This window comes from Panthera tigris, chromosome D1 (assembly GCF_018350195.1).
Source record: "Panthera tigris isolate Pti1 chromosome D1, P.tigris_Pti1_mat1.1, whole genome shotgun sequence".
In the NCBI taxonomy this organism is placed as follows: domain Eukaryota; kingdom Metazoa; phylum Chordata; class Mammalia; order Carnivora; family Felidae; genus Panthera; species Panthera tigris.
In genome coordinates, this window is record NC_056669.1 from 84,975,794 (window position 1) to 84,995,463 (window position 19,670).

Sequence of the window (19,670 nt, forward strand, 5' to 3'; positions counted from 1 at the left end):
GGAGTGAAGTTAACCTTTTCCCCTTAGAGTTAGTCTGTTTCACAACTTGGTCATTTTGCCTTCAATGTATTTAAAATGGTTTCTGTGAAGATATCACTTTGTTAAGTGATAGAATAATACAAGAAGAAACGTAACAAGATGTGAATTTTTAGTGAGCATTAACATTTGGAATCCTCTATGACAAAACTCCACAGTAGCCCATGGTGGCCTCTGCATCATTTACTGAGTGCCTGTCACCTCAGATTGTTTCTCAGTGTTCACTGAGGTGGTAAAAAAACAAGAGGGAGATTTAGCTTAAGAAAACCCTTGGTTAGAATATGTACAGTTTTAGACAATTTAATAATGAAACAATTCACTTTGAAAGCATGCTCTACTACAGTATATATGTTGGCTCAGACAGAAAGGATGTTAGCATTTTAAAATACAAGATCAAATTATTTTTGTTTATGGAGAAAAAAGGCATTGTGATGAGAAATAAGGATTGTGTGAATGAATGAGTCACATGCTGTACCGACTGAGCCAGCCAAGCACCCCAAAAGTTGGCTTGTTAATTTTTCCAAGGCCAAACTTGATTAGAGAATAGAAGGTGGTCGAATTTTTTTTTTTTTTTAGTGGCATATATGATAAGATCTGAGTGTTAAAAATGTTTGAGAACTGAATGAAGATATTTGATATATTTGTAATAAAAAATTATGGCAGTAGCAGGATAAGGTGATCAATCATTATTTTTCTTTGACAGTCACTTCTCAGTGACAATGAAATGGAATGACCAGTGGATCAGAGATTCTTTCAGTTAAAGGACATAAGCATTTCAACTTGTCAAGAGGACAGATTTAGTGAAATTTCTACCATTGGTAGACTAAACCTTGTGCTGTATGCTCTCTGTTGGGCATCTCACTTCACAGAATTAGTGTGATACTAGAACAGAGAGTATTTAAAATGTTAAACTTGATTAACAGTTAAGTTAGCAGAGTTTTCTCTAAAAGGATATACTCCAGGCAAAAAAGCATGTGGCTTAACAGTAAAACATGTAGAGCTATTTTTCTCTTTCCTTCACAGTAATAATTTGGACAAATAAATTGAGAGGAATGTAAAATTTATATTTTAAAACAGAAAACAGAAGACTTCAAATAAATGTCATGGGTCACCCCTGAGCATCTGCTGTCCCCTCAAGATCTTTGGGGTGCCTGGCTGGCTCACTCAGTTGAGTGTCCGACTCTTGATTTTGGCTCAGGTCATGATCCCGCAGTTCATGAGATCAAGCCCTGAGTTGAGCTCTGCGCTGACAGCGCAGAACCTGCTTGGGATTCTCTCTCCCCCTCTCTCTCAAAGTAAATAAAAATAAAACAAAACAAAAAGATTCTTTGGTAGGTAATTTTTAGAAACACTGCCCCTATATAAGAAATCTTTTCAAGTTCTCATTTAGATACATTTTATACTTACTGAAAATCTTTTTTGGTTTGCAATTTCTGTGACATAAGCTGCATTTTTAAAAAGGTGTTGAAATAGTTACTTGTAAACCTTTGATGCATCATGTTGTTTTCTTTACAGGTGATCACACTTTTTCTCTGAGTTGCCGATGTGGTGGAAAATACAGTGTTTCCAAGGATGAAGCAGAAGAAGTTACCCTGATTTCTTGTGATACATGTTCACTAATAATAGAACTCCTTCATTATGGCTGAAATTGTTCACTAAATGGGATCCTTTAACTCTGTATTCATACATGTTGAAGAGCGCCCATTCAAGTAAATGTATAAAGCTGATAAAAAGAAGCAGGATTCTTTTTTTGTCAGCTCTTTTATTTGCAGAGAAAATAGAAGACTCAAGCGAGGGCCACCCTAGGTTAATAGAAAATGAACTCAGTTATTTATATGTATTTATAATTTATATTTGTAGATCACAAAAAAAAAAAAAGACTTGAATTATAAATTATATTTTGTGAATTCCCATCTGAGAACTTTGTTCTCCCAAGGAGAACATTTTCTCCTTGGTACAAAATAAGAATTTTCCTTTTCTTCAAATAAGCATGTCTCCTCTTGTTAAGCGTCACAGTATCATCATGTTCCTTTATAGTTACTAAGTTTCTGAAGTAACATGAAATTTATTTGTGCTAAAGTTATCAACCTGTTGTACAAGTATCTCAAATTCTCAGGTCATTAGAATTAAATTAGAATCTTTGTGAATAGCATGTGAAACTAGTTGTCTCATAACTAGGACTGGATATGGATATTCATGAAGTTACCTTCAGGAAGGTAAAGTGGCAACTGTGGAAAAGACAGCTTTGGAGTCAAAAGACTTGACTCCGGGGTCCTGGCACTATCTTCCCTGAGTCTTCGTGTGGCTACATTAAAGGGAGTAAGGCTTGAACACTGCCATCTTCAACTTTAAATGTAACTTAGGAAGTGGCAGTTTTTTTAAAAATATTAATTTGAAACAGATGCATTGCTTTCCTTTTTATTTCAAAGTCTAAGAGTATTAATGTCTCTATTTATGAATAGAGAACCACTACATTGCTGGTATGACCAAATGGACTTTTATAATGTTATTATTGATTATAATACTCTCTAAAGATTTTATTTTTCTTTGCATTTGATAATCTATGTACAGTATAAGTCAGAACTCATTTTTTAAAAAATCTGAGAAATCCTTTATGGGATCACTGAAACTTCATTACCTAATTTCAAATGAGTGAACCAAGCATGTGACTTAGCAGTTTTTTATTAGGTTGAACTCCTGGTATTTATTATTAGTTTGGACTTACAAGACTAGTTACTACTCTGACTTGTAAATGTAGCTAAAGTATAAGGCATGTTCAAGAGATTACTTTCATCATAGCTATAAAACCAAAAGTTCAAAAGTGAGGTTGTCACCCAGGTTTTTTCCCTAAAAATATTTTTATATTTATCATAAAATTTAGAGGACTTACTTTGGATTACATTTTTATCCATATATTTTGAACTAATATAGCTTGCAGTGTGTGTTGCTTATTCTTTACATTTAACAAAAACGACTAAAACTAAATAGCAAATAGTTTATTAGTAAGTACATGGTTTCAGTGGCAATGATAAATTCACTTGAATAGGAGAGAATAATGAAATCAAAAGAATAAATGCTTGCTAATCGTCAGAAAATCTGTGGCCATTAGGGCTGTCACGCAGAAATCCAAAATCACTCAGAGGCCAAATCTGTAAAATCAAAATGTGATTGAAGACAATTAATGAAATGATGTTATATCATTATCATACTCCCTGTTTTTATCCATCTGTTTTCTCTGTGCCATATATGAAATACGTTCTCCTTATTCTTTAGTCAAGAACAAATTATATCAAAATAAGACTTTAGAAAGTAAACTTGTATGTGTACATGTATTTAAACTCTAAAGTTTGGAACATTGATGTGTTATATCAGTTACCTATGTATAGTGCGTGAATTTAGATATGAATATGTGTGTCTGTGTTTTGTTTTACTACCCTCAAATAAAGTGAACCCTGAACCTAAGTATTTGAAATAACATCTGCATAAGTGCAAAGAATCCTGCAAATTATCCAACAACCCCAAGTATTCATGTGTTCTTCTTCTCACTGCCAGTGAAAATAATAATCTTTCCTGAGTCATACATTTATAACCATGGTAAGACCATTACTCGGTGTACTTAACTGGGATATCCCTGCTTAACAGGTAGTTTGTTTGACTTGACACTGTTCTTCTGCAAATGTATATTAATTTATGCCCAAGGTAAACATATAGTTGTAAAAGTTATATGAGAAAGAATTACATTTTGGAGATTTAAATGAAAGGCTTCTTATAACTAAAGTAGTTTGAATTTTTATTATTCAAACAAAAAATTACTCTTAATTACCTATCTCAGTGGGGGAAAGGGTAATGTTTATAGCTCTGAAGGCCAGCAGGTTCCTAAATGTAGTCACTGCTACAGTTAAGTCCACTGATAGCTGAATATTCAAAGTTCATTTTGAAAGAAATTTTTTTTTTCCAGCTCAGAGAAGAAAGCCTAAATTTTAAGCAGAAAATAATACCTTGAAAAAGATACGTCCTCTTATTAGTCCATATGGAATAGGTCCATAATACCTGGAATCTGTAGAATTCTGTAGATTATCACCTTCTAACCACACATGACCTGTTGGCACCTAGAATTAGAGAAGAAAGCAGCCCCTTTTCAAAAAGAAAAATAAATTTGGGTACTATAAGAAGTGCGTCTTTTTGGTAGTATGGAGAAATGTTTTAAAGTTCTCATTTATAACACAAACCCTGTGATTTGTATTTTTGCTTTTATCTCTTGCACAATATCTTCTACTGAATATTAGTAAGTAATGTGAAGGTTTCAACATTTTAAAAGATCTTTTTTGCCACATGGTTCCCAAACATTAATTTGTTACACAAACCCCAAACTGAGGTTATAAGAGATCAAAACAGTGTGACAGGGTCATTAATTTAATAGACTTCAAAAGAGGTCATTAGGATGCTGACTGAAAATGTGCCCTCCTGTCTCTATAACAGCATAAGCAGGGCAGCCACTCACTCAGCAACATCCTGGGGCCAATACCAAGGCCAGACCTATTAGAATGCTCATGATGAACTAAATGGTAATTGATTGTGACATCAATTACAAATAATCTCATCATTTTATTGGAGTGGGCTTGTCAGAATTCTAATTAAGATCCCTGTTCTGCTTTTGTACAGGCCATATCTTCAATGCATTATACTTCAATAATGACCATCAAGAACTAGAAGGACCTATTATAAAATCATCAGTTGTAAATTAATGATGGTGACCTTCTACTAAATGAAAGACCCTATCCCCTATATGTCCTGGGTATTAACTGGTAAAAAACGTTAAGTTTAAATTTTTACTCTGTCAACCATAAGAATATTTAGAACACCTTACTTAAAAAAAATGCCCTCTGTGATATGAAATATACCATATTTAAAAATTACTCGGCAGCAATTATCTTTAAAGTTGCATTTTACAAATTATTTTACAGTTTGTTACTCAGAAAAGTTGAATTATTGACCAGACCAAAATGACCTGCTGAGAAGAAATTTCTTTTCACTTTTCTTTTGACTGGCTATTTATTACTTAGGGACCTTATATGAAGAAAAATACTCCTATTGGATTTAATAAGAAATGACTGCAATATTTAAAAATGTTACAAATTACTGTTTTTTAAAGATTTTTTTAGGGCAGTTACATGTTCACAGCACAACTGAGAGGAAGGTACAGAGATTTACGACCTATCCCCTGCCCCCACACATACATAACCTCCCCCATTGACATCCCTGATCACAGTAGTAGATTTGTTACACTTGCTGAACCCACATCAACATCATAATCACTCAATGTCCAGACTTAACTTAAGGTTTACTCTTGGTGTTGTACATTCTACAGGTTTGGCCAATGTAGCACATGTATTCATCATTATAATATCACAGAGTGTGTTCACTTTCCTAAAAATCCTGTGTGATCTGCCTATTTTTCATTTCTTTCCCCCAAACACCCATGTTACCTTTTAGAAAAATGAATGTATACAAGTATATAAAATCTGAATTTCACTTTACATCAGGAATCATATAATTTTGGAATGTCTTATGCAGAAATATTTGCCCAAAACAAATCAAGTTAATTATTTTCATGTAGACAGATTTCAATGTTAAATCTACTTGTAGAGAAAGAACAAGTTTCTTGAAAGAATATCAGATACTATAAGATCACTCATTTTTATTAGTGGAACTAGTTATAGGTTCTAGAGTCAAAAGCAAGACTCGTTCCTACCTATAAAATAAGTGGATTTATGGCAGTGAAGCTTAATACTGCTCAAGTAGAGTAATGAATCCATCTCAGGTCATAAATGAAAAAGGAACAAAATAGTATATTTGGAAAAGCCATGTGTCATTAACATAGTCTCAAAGTACCACTCTGGGAGGAGCTATAATACAGACATCATTTATGTTTAAATTTCCATAGTTTTTAATATGTGTTTGTTTCTGAGTTCTAAAAAACATAATAAACCAGGATCCAATATATATTCCATTTATCCATGAAGTCTTCCCCAACCTTGCCTGCCCATATCAAATACTCTTGATTGTTTAGAGCACTGATTAAAAAGCCTGCCTTGCTTGGGGCCCTGGATTACAACATGTTACTAACCTGCTTGGGTTTTTTGTTAAGTCTACTATCTTATGATCAAACAAGCAAATAGACAGTATTTATGCCATGATCTTTATTTTTTGCAACAACTAAGCCAAAACTGGAATTCCGATATTTGGTGGTAATATTAGTGAGTAGAAATTCTTGTAAAGCACAATCACTTTTGTATGACCTAAGCTTCTTTCAAGTTAGCTAAATACAGTGATGAAGTGTTATCTCTGGTATAACTTAACAAATACAGAAAGGAATATGCTAAGAGAACCCAGAACATATTACCAGAAGCCTATGGAAGACTGTGACCCAGGCTATCTTTACCTAGTCCTTGATCACAAGGAGTGGAACAAAAGGGAGGGGAGAGTAAAGCAAGCCAGTATGTAATACATGGCTTTCTGGTTTACTTAATTAAAAAAAAAAAAAAACTCATTAGATCCTTAAAACAACCTGTGAAGTACTGTTATTGATAGTTAATAGAAGTAGGTTCAAATATGGGACATGCTAATCCCATTTATCTGAAGCCTATACATTCTAATCCCCATGCGTCCACTTACAGTAAAGGAATATCCTCTACATCTCACAGACGTCAATGCTTGTTATAAAGTATACAAATCAAGGAAACAACCTCATCACTTATGAGCTCTTTAATACGAGCTTCTCCATAAACAGGAAAACCTCTAAGTGTGGATCTCTTAAAATCAAAGCAGTCACCTTTGCTGACCTGTCAATTACTTAGTCTCCAGTAAAAAAATTCATGATGTTGAAATTACTCCACTTATTTTTGGTATAGAGTGCGATGTACACTTTAAAAATCAATTTTATAGATGTATACTTATATACATCTTATATAAATGTATATATATGTATATATACATATGTATATACATACATATACATATGTATATATGTATATATATTATATATATATATAAAAAAGTATATATATATACTTATATACATGAGTAAAGGGCACTCATTTCAAGTTTGACACTAGTTTTGGAAGGTGTGCACACCTACATAACTTAATCACAATCAAGATGTAAAAGTTCCCATCCCAGTACCAGGCAACTAATGAGATCCATGACTTAGAAACTAGTTTTACTGGTCCTAAATTTCGTATAAACAAGATTGTACGTACATACTATTTTGTATCTGGCTTTTGTTCAGCAATTTTTTATGATTAATCTATCTTGTATGTTATCAGTCATTCATTCCTTTTTACCTCTAAGTAGAATTCTATTGTAAGTCACAATGTTTGCCCATAAATCTACTGATGGACATTTTTCTTTGAAGTTTGGGCCTGTTACAAATAAAGCACTATAAACATTGTGTAAATCCATTTCTTTTCAGTAAATACCAAGGGGTAGAATTTATGGGCCATAAGTGTATGCTTAACCTTAAACTTTTCCAAAGTAATTAAATCATTTTACACTCCTACAGCAATGTATGAATATTCTGGTTGCTCCACACCTTGGTATATTCCTTTAAAATTTTTTTTGCCATCCTAGGGGAACCTTGGCTGTTTATTTCAGCTCAGGTCATTATCTCACGTTTCGTGGGCTTGAGCCCCACATCAGGTTCTCTGCTGTCAGCATGGAGTTGGGTTGGGATTCTCTCCCTCTGCCCCTCCCCAACTGATGCATGTGTGTGTGTGTGCACTCCCTCACTCTCAAAAATAAACTTATAAAAAATCTTTTTCCATTCTAGTAGGTTATTGGTATCACATTGTGGTTTTCATTTGCATTTCTCTGATGGGCATTTTTTCCTGTGCTTATTAGCATATCTTTTGTGAAATATCTATTAAAATATTTTACTCAGTTTTTAAAATGGGTTTTCTTACTCATTTTAAGAATCCCTTTTTTACCTTGAGTATAAGTCCTTTGACAGGTATTGCAAATATTTTCTCATAGACTAGGATCTTTTCTCCTTTGCAGTCTAATCTATTACAAAGACTATACAATGTTTTCTAAGCTCTAGAAATTTCATTTGGTTCTTTTTTATATTTACGGTTTCTTTCCTCATTAGGTTCATCCTCGAGATCCTTGAAAATATTTAGAATTAGTGTTTTAAAGCACATGTCTATTAATTCCATTACTTCTGCCTTTTCTGGATTTAATTGATTTTTCTTCTGGTTACTGGTTACACTTTCATACTTCTTCACATATCCAGTAATTTGTGATTAAGCTGGACATTCATTTGTTGAGTGGATTTTGTTGTGTTTCTTTAGAGCGTGCTGAATGTTGAGGAGGTCTGCTTGTTTTAGGGGAGGCAGTTAAGTTAGCTGTGGATCAGCTTATTCCTTTCAAGCCTCAGTTTTTTAATTTTTTTTTTAATGTTTATTTATTTTTGAGACAGACAGAGACAGAGCATGAACGGGGGAGGGTCAGAGAGAGGGAGACACAGAATCTGAAATAGGCTCCAGGCTCTGAGCTGTCAGCACAGAGCCCGACGCGGGGCTCGAACTCACGGGCCACGAGATCATGACCTGAGCCGAAGTCAGACGCTTAACTGACTGAGCCACCCAGGCGCCCCTAAATCCTCATTTTTAAGCTTGTTAGGTTGGGTCTATCTCACAGTGTACTCTAAGGGCTATGTTAGGCCTACTACTAAGGCAGGATATTCTGGGATCTCTATTGAATATGCTGAGTATTCAGTGACATCTATCTGTTCTGGCTGGTCAGAACTCCAGTTGCTCTCATCCCTGTGTGAGCTCTGGGAATTGCTCGGCTCCCCACTCCTTCTTTGCTCAGTTTCTAGGTTTTACCATAAATGGGTACAATTTAGTATTCAGCAAAAGCCAAGAGAACATCTATGGAGATTTATGTTGATCATTCGGTAGCTCTGCTGTCCCAGACAGTTTTATCCATAAGTCCCAACTACTTAAACTTCCCTCTATTCCAGTCTCTGTCTCTTCAGCTCAGCAAAACCACTACCTTTGGCTCAAATTTTACTTCAGTACCTTCTGAAAGGTACCTCCTGCCTTACAGGAGAATGTAGGGACAAGTAAAGGGTTTGCTTTATTTGTTTGTCCTCTCTTAAGAATCTGTCCTGTACTTCCTGCTTCTGCATTCTCTGAGAACAGGTGTTCCACATATTTTGTCCGATTTTCTAGTTATTTATGACAGGAGAGCAAATTCAGGATCACTTCATCATTGCCAGAAACAAACGTTCAAATTATCTAATTTTAAAAGTCTGTATAATTTTTCTTAGCATACTTCATAGTAATATGAAGAGAATACTTTTGGTAAGAACTAAAAGTTCTCATGTAAGTAAAGTGGCATCTCTCTCCACCTTGCATCCCTTTCAGTTGCATCCCCTGTATGTTTCTATTTTACCCTTTCCCTTCAAAATCTCTAGAAAAGATTTGCCAAACTCAGCATGTACAAATAAGGAAGCTCAACATGGTATTGCTTGTATCTCAAAATTGGCAAAAGTAGAAATGTTCCTCAGTAGGTAGAGGTTAAGTAAAATATGACTTATTTATATAATAGACAGCTGGTTAAAAAAAAAAAACAAATAGATTTACATGAAGACAGTGAAAAAAGTTGCAAGGCAATATGTATAAATGTTTAAAGAACCCCACAAAACTTACATATTTCAAAATTTACATGTTTATGAGCAGTATATATTGCTTAATTAAAAAAATGTATATAAATCTTCCTCAACTTACCATGAAGTTATGTCCAAAAAAACCCATCATAAGTTGAAAATACAGTTGACCCTTGAACAATAGGGACTGGGGTGCCGACCCCCCTCCCACTAGTCGAAAATTCATGTATTCCCTTTGACCTCCCCCAAAACTTAACTACTAATAGTTTTGTTGTTGACGGGAAGCCTTGATGACATAAACAGTCGATTAACACGTATTTTATATATGTATTATACATTGTGTTCTTACAATAAAATAAGGTAGAGAAAAGAAGATGTTCAGAAAACATAAGGATGAGAAATACATTTATAGTACCATAGTATAAAAAAATCTACGTGTACATGGACCCATGCAGTTCAAACCCATGTTGTCTGTTCAAGGATCACCTGTATTCTAAGTCGAAAAGGCATTTAATACACCTAACCTACTGGATGCCATAGCTTAGCCTACCCTAGTTTAAACACACAACACATATTAGCCTACACTTGAGCAAAAATCACCTAACACAAGCCTATTTTATAATCAAGGGTGACATATCTCAAGTAATTTATTGAATGCTGCACTGAAAGTGAAAAACAGAATGGCTGTATGGTACAGGATGGTTGGTTGCAAATGGTCACTTTACCCTCTTGATTTGTGAGGCTGACTGGAAGCTGTGGGTCACCTGCTGCTTCCCAGCACCATGACAGTATCCTACTGCACATCAGCCCAGGAAAATATCGAAATTCAAAATTTGAAGTTCAGTTTCTACTGAATATGTATCGCTTTTGTAGCACAATAAAGTAAAAATAAAACTTAAGTCAAACCATAATAAATCAGGGGCCGTCTGTGTGCATAAACATATATACACACACACATATATGTATCTTAATATGCCTCGTCCCTTCAGTGATACTTGTACTTTTTGAAAAGAGAACACTGTCCTTCACAATGCAGGTTAGGATGAGCTTTGTTCAATTATTTATTATTTTTTTTGCCTTTGATAGTGTAGAGGGACTGAACTTCCAATCTATATAGAAGGTTCTGTTTCTTTCTATAGTACAAATAAATGATTGCAATTCGCACTACTGTTACCAGATCTCTGGATAACTAAAATATTAGCCTAGCTAAGAACTCATTTATTTAAATAAACATAAAGTACAACACATTTTTGGTATGGGTCCAAAACTTAAAACTTGACCTTTCTGGTATAGACTGAGGCAAGAAACAGAACAAAAATTTTCTAACCCAAAACACAGTTATTATCTGTGGGATAACCTACTGTTTATCACTAAATTGGATATTCAAACCAGTTAAGAGAAAAAAATCCTATAGCAATATTATAATAAAATATGAATAGATAAAATGGTAGTTTAAAATGTATTTTAAAAAGAGCTATTATAACTTTGCAACTAAAGTAGTAAGGATGCCAATAAACTCATTTATAATAAATGTTTGCAAATTACCAAAAATGGAAATCCCTAATTCCATCCATGCCTTTGTTCGTTACTTCTCATAACCAAAACTGTAAGTGGTTAATTACTTTTCCTGTTCATACCTTTGTAAATCTGCCATACCAACTTGAATGAATTTGTGAAGCTGAGTAAGAATATATGAACATGTTTACAATGAATACCACATAGAAATTTTTACTTGGGCTCTAATCTGAATTTTCCCAGGGCTAACTTTTAAAGCATTGAAAGAACCCTTAGAACATTCTTGTTTTTCCTTTCTACGTCAGAGGTTTACTTCCTGATGTATGATAAAACCTAATCTCAGGGCTGGACAAAAGAATCAAGCCTCTAGTTCTTAGCTATACTTACTGAGGTCTAGTTAAGTGCCTCCTTTATAGTACAAGCAACAAATGTAATTGCCTCATGGCCCGCGGGTGTCCATTTAACAAAAGAGGCTTTGTGAACCAACCCACAGGTGTTACTTTTCTGGATTCAAGTGAAATCTGATGCAAGAGTCCACAATATCAAATAACACATTTACTAAATAGCAATCAAACTCATTTATTTCAGCAAAAAATATCTAATTAAGAAAAAGTTCCAACTGAAGAATATTTGTATGTCTGGCCTTTCAAAAGTTTCAAGAAACAGAAAACCCTAATAATAGATTCATTGTTAATTAACCCTTTTTGGCGGGATATTTTATAATCTACAGGCAACAAAGGTAGGGTGTGCACTGGCCTGCTACTACTCAAACCTCAGTAAGCTTTCTAAAATGACTATAAATGAAAAGGAAAACAGTAGTTATTAAAGAAACAAACAAAAATCATAAAGGCAAGGAAAGGGACAAAGTTTTAGGAATCCTTTTTTGACATCATTTTTTCCTTTTCCTGAATTATAAAGGAAAAGGAGAGGTACACACATTTTATGAAAGCAGTCAGATAAAGCCTTATTTCTTTTTGGCAAAAGTAAATGGGGTAATACATCAGTTAACACTTTAATCTTAAGAGTATGTAATTTTCCACATATATTTTCAAGATTTTGTTTTGGGTCCCCTGGAATGATAAATGTGAAATATAAAAATGTATAATTTCCCTACCCTGGAAAAAAGCCCATATGATGAATGTACATTTCATGTCACATGTCATTTCACTCTAACAATTAATGCCAAAAAATTGTTTTTTATGTTACTATCTTCCAGTTAAGCAGGATCAAGTCAAATTACTATATACCATTATGTGGCTAATGCATATTCTGCTTAATCATGACTTCTATAACCAAAACATAGCCATGGTAAGATGCTGTGCATACAAGCTACTAGGGAGAATACTGGGAAATGAAGTAATTATATAGTTCTAAAAGAACTTCATAAAACCCAGTATTAGTGTGATTCATGCAAAAGCAAAATTAGAAACATCATCAATAATTATTGGAGTTTATGCTCCCTATAACACCAACAAAAGCTATAAACAAAGATATGTATGTCAGAAAGTGAAGCACTGAATCCTCTAGGAGGCCATCAAGTAGAAGAGCTTTTGATAACACAAGGCAGAGAAAACATGATTAATTTTAATTTCAAAAAATGGGAGTCTCAACTGCCAGTTATGAGTGTCTCTGAAAGCCAAACTCAGAAACAGTTTCACAAACATTCTATTTTCATGGACATTCTCCTTGGTACAACTTCTTGCCCACGTTTGTCTACCTGGAGTCCTGATGGTGGTACTCCCAAATGCTAGATGCCTGACAAAGGGATTAACATTTGTAAGGACCAGGCATGAAACAGTTAACACACTGATTATTTCAGTGGGAACTATTTCCGGGCAGTTCTGCTTCTTTTTCTCCCCATTTAAATGCTCACTTATTACTCTTCTATCTGCATCATTCATGGAGACTGTTATTGTTCTTCCCTACTTAAAAATGGGCCACGTTGGGTTCATCAGCCAATTATCGCCAAAGAGGAATTTCACAGAAGTTCCAATAGGCTATAGCTCCAGGTTGGAGTAATGATGGGGGATGCTTATTGAGAATCTGCTTGCTGAATAGGTTTAGAGCTTAATCTAAGACTTGACTTGCTCATTCTCATAGCTATTGCAAGCTAAGCTCCGCAAGTACTTAATATCTCCATCCAGCCTGAAGAGGAATTTCTGATGGGCTGTCTCAGCACAGTGGTTAAAAGATACAGTCTACAGAACAAGAGTCCTGAGTTCAAAATGTAGCTCTGCCACTTACTAGGTTAAGTACCTTAGGCAGGTTATTTAAAACTCTTCTATATAACTGAGACTAATAAATACCTTACAGAAATACTTCGGAGAACCAAATGAAACAATACATAAGGCTCCTGGCACCCAGTTAGCACTCACTAATTATTAGCTACTGTGTTTATCAGCTGCCCCACCTGCTGGTATGAATGGTGTCTGATGGGCTTTCTTTGTTCCTAGTTTCCTAAACAGTTTACCCAGTTCTCTGCAAAGTGAAATTCAGTTTTTAAGATCAAATCTCCCAAATGTAGTTAAGACTACCATTTTTATGTTTTCAACAGGCATCTTAAGCAATGTTTATTAAATACCAAATGCTTAGGCTCTTCCTTGTGAAGATTTCACTTCTTTGCAACTGTATACCAACCAATCAGAAGGTACACAGTGGGGGAAGGTGTTGGGACTAAAGCCAACAAACATGCCCTTTCCATCCAAGTACTAACCCGGCCTGACCCTGCTTAGCTTCTGAGATCAGACAACAAATATGCCTTGCCATCCTAGCCATCTAGTATTAATGTCCCAATCCTATAGTATTGTTTTTCTAGGACAATAGATTAGTTTGCTCTTCTTTTTTGTTCTATTTGTAAAATAATGTTACCTGTTTTGCTTTTGGATTAGTACTTAAAAGAAGCATCTCAATTCTCATTTCAAGACTATCTCTGTAGCTTCATTTTAATACACCCTACTGTACACTCTGGTTCTCATATTCCAAAAGATGAGCCTAACTTAATGAAACACAGGGTATTTCAGAGAGTAGTAGAATGGAGTGGTAAGTATGTAAATAATGAATTTTCTCATTCTCTGAGAAAAGTCTAAACAGTTGGCAAATCAGATATATACATACTGTGCAAAGCATGTACTATTATGTTTCCACCAAAATTTTTATTCCTGGGACTTCAAATAATTCTTCCCAAAGTCAAAACTCATCCCTATAGGGATTTACTCCTATAGATGAATGAATAGAGCTTTTTTCCATTTTCTATGGCTCCCATACATAAGTACTTCATATAGAGACCGGCTAAGAAATCTGATTCAACAGCTGAAATGGTATAAGAAATAGAAAATCTGGGGTAGAAAAGAGTCCATACTCCAAAGAAGAAATAATTACAATGAAGTATGTAGATCTTGTTGTATTTGATGTTACCAATGCCTTAAAAAAACACACAAAAGGCATTATGTTACATGTTTTTCTTGACAGATAGATAATTCTTCCATTTGTGTTTTATTCATCAAAACCACAACTCTAATGCACCATACCTTGGAAGGTATTTAAAATGAAACCTAGCTTTGTGAATACAAAATTCCAAGTTAGACTAGTGGACGACAGATGACATTTTTTGTAACGATGTAGGAAGGTACAAAGAGGAGAATAGCTGGAGATCTTTAAAAAGTAAGATTTATCTCTGAGGGCTGAGAGCACCAAAACATTGTTTTAACTAAGAGATCATGAGAATACACTGTGGACATTCAGGAGGGAATTGTATAATACCCAAATGTCATTCTAGGAAAGCACTTGGGTTTTTTCCCCCACTTATAATAATTTAGCTGCCACTGTATTCATTTAAAATAAAGTCTCTCTTAGGCTTATTAGACAGGCTATATGTTCTCTCCATTTCCCATATTAACATGTCCCCCCAGAATCTCCTAATGTACCATCTACCCTCATTGCTAAAACCAGAAATCTGGCTCCATTTTAAGCCCTTCAGTTCCATTTCTTCCAGCATCCAATTCAGTCTAGATATTTCCTTACTCTTTCTCCAAACTTTGTACTGCTTTCCATTCTTAATGTTATTATCTTAATTATGTCTTACAGCCTATTAACTGGTCTCTCAGCCTCCAGTCTTTCCTACTCCAAACTTTCCTCTGTTAATCTATACTAATATCGGAGTGACTTTTTATTTTTTCCAAGAATTTAATAATATTGGGTTTTTTTACACAAGAAGTAAACTTTAAAGTTTTTATTTTAAGGGTGATTTTTAAAAAAACTATCTGTTCATGTTATTTCCCTGTTTGAGACACAAGGAACTGAGTGCTGTTTACCTTTTCATTTCTTTTCACTACCCACCCCTCCCCACTATATGTCCCAGACAGGAGAACTTACTTTTTGGCAGATGCCCAAAGCACAATGATATACTCTCCCTTCTAGACCTTATGAATATGCTGCTTGCTTTGGTCAACTCCTACGGATTACTCCCCTGCCTGTCTGGAAAAATCCTATCGATCCCAGTCTAAATAAATATCGTCTTGTGCCTTATCATAGCACCCTGTATATAATTCTATTTCATCACATTGTAATTCCTTGTCTGCTCTTCCAATCTGGCTATAAGCTTCTAGAGCTACACTGTCCATTTTGGTATCTGCTAGTAACACATGTGGCCTTTTAATTTTACAAATTATATAAAATTCACATTCAGTTCCTCAGACACACTAGCTATGTGTCCTGTGCTCAGCAGTCACATGTGCCTAGTGGCTACTGGACAGTGCAGATCTAGAATATTCCCACTTTGCAGAAAGGTCTATTGCACAGCACTGAAGGCAGAGACTTAATCTACTTTAACATAGTTCTGGCCCTCAAGTAAGTGCTCAATAGCACTTAGTTATGGAATTAATAAATACATAAATAAACAAAAGTAAAAGGAAATTTGCAAAGTTAATGTCTGGCAAATTTTGCCTGCCACTATGGCTTGCTGAGGACCACTTACGTCTTCTCTACCAACCCACCTCCCCAACTCCCAAGGCCAGTGCTTCTAGCTGCTCTGGAGCACAGCCTCATTAAAGAAGATGCCTAAATGCTGGGATTGGTTTGCGGTTAGGTACTACATTTGCATTTAGGGTTAGAAATCCATATTGGTCCATGACCCTACACCTGCTTTGACTTTCTTTTCATAGGTAAGTCAGGTCAAATTCATGTTTCTTCAGATGACAAAAAGACTCTCTAATCCTTCCTGATTTAGAGATTCATACACACAGTGTACAGGAAGTAGATCAGAATCTTAAGTTGCAGCTTACAATTTTAAATTGCTCACCCTACAGTTTTAACTGTTAAGGAGACAAATCTCTCTGTTGGCACTTCAGGTGTGTTTAGTGGGGATGCAGGCACTAGCTGTGTCAAACTAAATGATTCCTACGCTATCTTCCAACAGTTAGGAAAATTCTAATGCAAGAGGAAAGCATTCATGTATGTAGGTTAGCAGTACAATGGCTTATAATGCCAACAGTTTAACTTACAATTTTCAACTGTCTTATAACATGCATACCTACTTTTACATGTTATTCCTCTTTTCCAATTCTAATTTTAGGCAGATGATACTTTAGTAGAGTGAGAATGCTTTTATGGACTAACATTAAGTGAGTCACTGAAACCCACAGAATTTTAATTACCTAAAGTGGGAACATAAGAACTTCATTTAGACGCTTATTTCAAAAGACATTTCAACATATTCCACCTCGTCAACAGCAGCTTTCCAGCAGAGCACTGTATCAGATTAGGAGGCCACATGACACTCGGAATATACTCTCTACCATTAGAGATACAGTCTGCTTCAGGTGCTGACGCTGAACAGCAGCATTACAATTTCAGTCTTCTTAATTTCTTTCTCCCAATTCCTTTTAGGCAACCTTAAAGTAGAAAGGTCTCATATAACTTTCAGATAAACATACATAAATATTTCCATTTTACTGAATTGCATAACTGCCTCCCTCGATTCACATCAATGGAACTGATTTTCCAACTCTGAGTGGTTAAAATATATTTAGGTGAGCAAAACACAGTCTCAAGAAGACTTGTTACTCTTTCAGCACAAATGCTGATCTTCATATGTATATGAATATATATTCAAACATATATAAGATAAAATACATTTCTACAAAATAAAATTCTATAAACTACATCTTACTGTTAAAATAAGATTAAATTATTCTGAAAATGTCCAGAGAACCCATCAGAAAATGCTTAAGTTATGGAGGCCTCAAAGATGGTTATTTAATGTTAATATCAGAAGAAAAACACCTCAGAATTGTAAACAATAAGTCAAATTTATCTTCAGAATTGTGTTAGCTATAGGATGAAAAAGTCACGTCATCTCCGCAGTGAACTTCACTTTAGCAAAAGAGTAAACATATTTCCTCCACATCAGCTGCAATCAAGGCATTAGCAGTATGCCACGATTGATTATCCCGGGACCCGTTGCTGAGAAATGGATGTGTAGCACAGGTTTTTATCACTATAGTCTGCAAAAAGCAAGTCTCTTGCTTAGATATCCTAGTTGTAATAAGTGACATTATTAGGTAGTTCTTCTAGTTAAATGACATAAGGATTTAGTGTATCAGCAGCTTATAATAAACAAGCCCTTTCAATCTGATGATTCCTTTCCCTCCACATAAGTACTTTTTGTGTTTATAATACAAGTGGTAATAGAAGACCATATGGTTGTGACTTTTAGCTAAAGTAAATGACATTTAAACAAACAGAAAAACAGCATTAAGATATTCAAGGATTTGAACTATGACCTAAATACATAGTACACAGTAAGGGGCTATTAGTGTTAACTTTATACAGTGACCATTTTCTAACACTGTCCAAATAGTGAGTTTTTCAGTTTGCTGATCAGTTTTTCAGAAATATTTTCCAATACACTGTAAAACAGTTTTATCACTGGCATATTACCCCATTTACAACTTCTCCTTTTAAAAACAGTATCCCACCAATATATCCTGAGAACATTTAATCAGTTCTTTCTGAAATATAAAATTGTTTTTTATTGCTTACATCTCTCTCAATAACAATAACGATGTTGTTATTAACATATATATAATTTTTTTTAAAGGCAAGAAATACTACATTCCTTAGTCACCTAACAGACTACTGTTTGGTGAACATTTCACCTTTTGTGTATAACACTGGGATCTGTGGTAGCAAGAACGAAAAAGTTTTAAATAGCCTTATATTTTGATAGGTTAATAATAGATTAAAACATAATTTTTCTAATAAGTATAGATATGTTTGCTTTAACAAAAATAAAAGATTGTGATGCTCTAATTACAGGAATATACTGAAATCCCCATAATCACAGATCTATTAATATGTCCATTTAATACAGTGGCTGCTATGGTTGAGAAACTATAAAGTTTTAATTACATGAAAGATTTAAAAATGATTCATAATATAGTGAACAGCCAATGCAAAGCAGAAGTTTACACTTAAAGCAACAATTTACCAATTACAGGTAACAACTTTACCCATCGTTAATCTGCCAACCAGTAAAAGGATCAAAAGAACAGAATACTTATATAGTAGTTAATACGTGCAAAAAGCACACAAATTTCTACTGAAATGTAGAAAACTGTCGTGACCATACGGCCTAATTAGCAGGCACTGCATGTTGCTAGGGCAATTTAGTCTTTACCTAACGAAACTACCACAGCATTTCTGGGGCAACAAACCTTCCCTTAGAAGGTCCAGGGTACCTCATCTACCATTCCTTTAGAAGACTTAGTCTAGACCACATTCAGAGTATTCCACACCAATAAGTCAATTCAGAGCCAGGTGAATTTTTAGTTTGCTTAATAAAAGGGCTGAAAAATGTCACTGATTCCAAAAGTAAGTCACTTGGGGAAAGAAACATTTAATCGGCACTCTGCTGTCCTGCTACAAAGTAACAAGGACATCCTAATATTTTCTACAACTTTCATCTGGAATCATGGAAGGTGGTCAGGTGGCCTGTGGAACTAGCTTAGCTTTCAAAACATCTATGAAGACTACAATAACCACAGATTGCCAGTTTCTCAGTATTATATGGTTTACTGAGCTACAGGAACACCTACCTTACCTGAAAAATAGTAACAACACGCACTTAGGAGCAAGTTTGCAGCAGAAACTAAAGGAAATTGAGGAGTAGAACAGAAATTAGAAGAAAACATGGTTGGACCCTAAACATATACACGTTTGTCCACCCTTCAAGTATTTTTAAAGTACCTACCAGATGTTCTATCAAAGTTCATGTGCTAGGAAATCAGCTGTGGTCAAAACAAATCTTTGCCATGAAAAACCTTATATTCTAAAGCAAGAGTCAGCAAACTTCTTCTGTAAAGGGCAGATAGTAAACAGCCTAAGCTTTGCAGGCCATATCGTCTCTGTTACAACTACTCAACTCTGCTCTTGCAGTGAAAGCAGCCACAGA

The 19,670-nt window shown here is 34.8% G+C and overlaps 2 protein-coding genes across 9 annotated transcripts in view; one reads left to right on the forward strand and one right to left on the reverse strand.

Moving 5' to 3' along the window:
- DNAJC24 (DnaJ heat shock protein family (Hsp40) member C24) overlaps positions 1-3,498 on the forward strand; it is a 55,784-nt gene extending 52,286 nt beyond the window's left edge. For both annotated transcript variants that reach the window (XM_007082022.2, XM_042957811.1), the window contains one exon: positions 1,552-3,498. In XM_007082022.2, coding sequence (XP_007082084.1) covers positions 1,552-1,682 — 131 coding nt within the window. In that variant the 3' untranslated portion in view covers positions 1,683-3,498. The remainder of the gene's footprint in view (positions 1-1,551) is intronic.
- The window catches only part of IMMP1L (inner mitochondrial membrane peptidase subunit 1), an 82,142-nt gene continuing 65,489 nt past the window's right edge, over positions 3,018-19,670 (reverse strand). For all 7 annotated transcript variants that reach the window (XM_007082014.2, XM_042957809.1, XM_042957806.1 and 4 more), the window contains 2 exons: positions 4,035-4,145; positions 3,018-3,185 (listed from right to left, as the gene is read on the reverse strand). In XM_007082014.2, the coding sequence (XP_007082076.1) occupies positions 3,117-3,185; positions 4,035-4,145 (180 nt within the window). In that variant the 3' untranslated portion in view covers positions 3,018-3,116. The remainder of the gene's footprint in view (positions 3,186-4,034; positions 4,146-19,670) is intronic.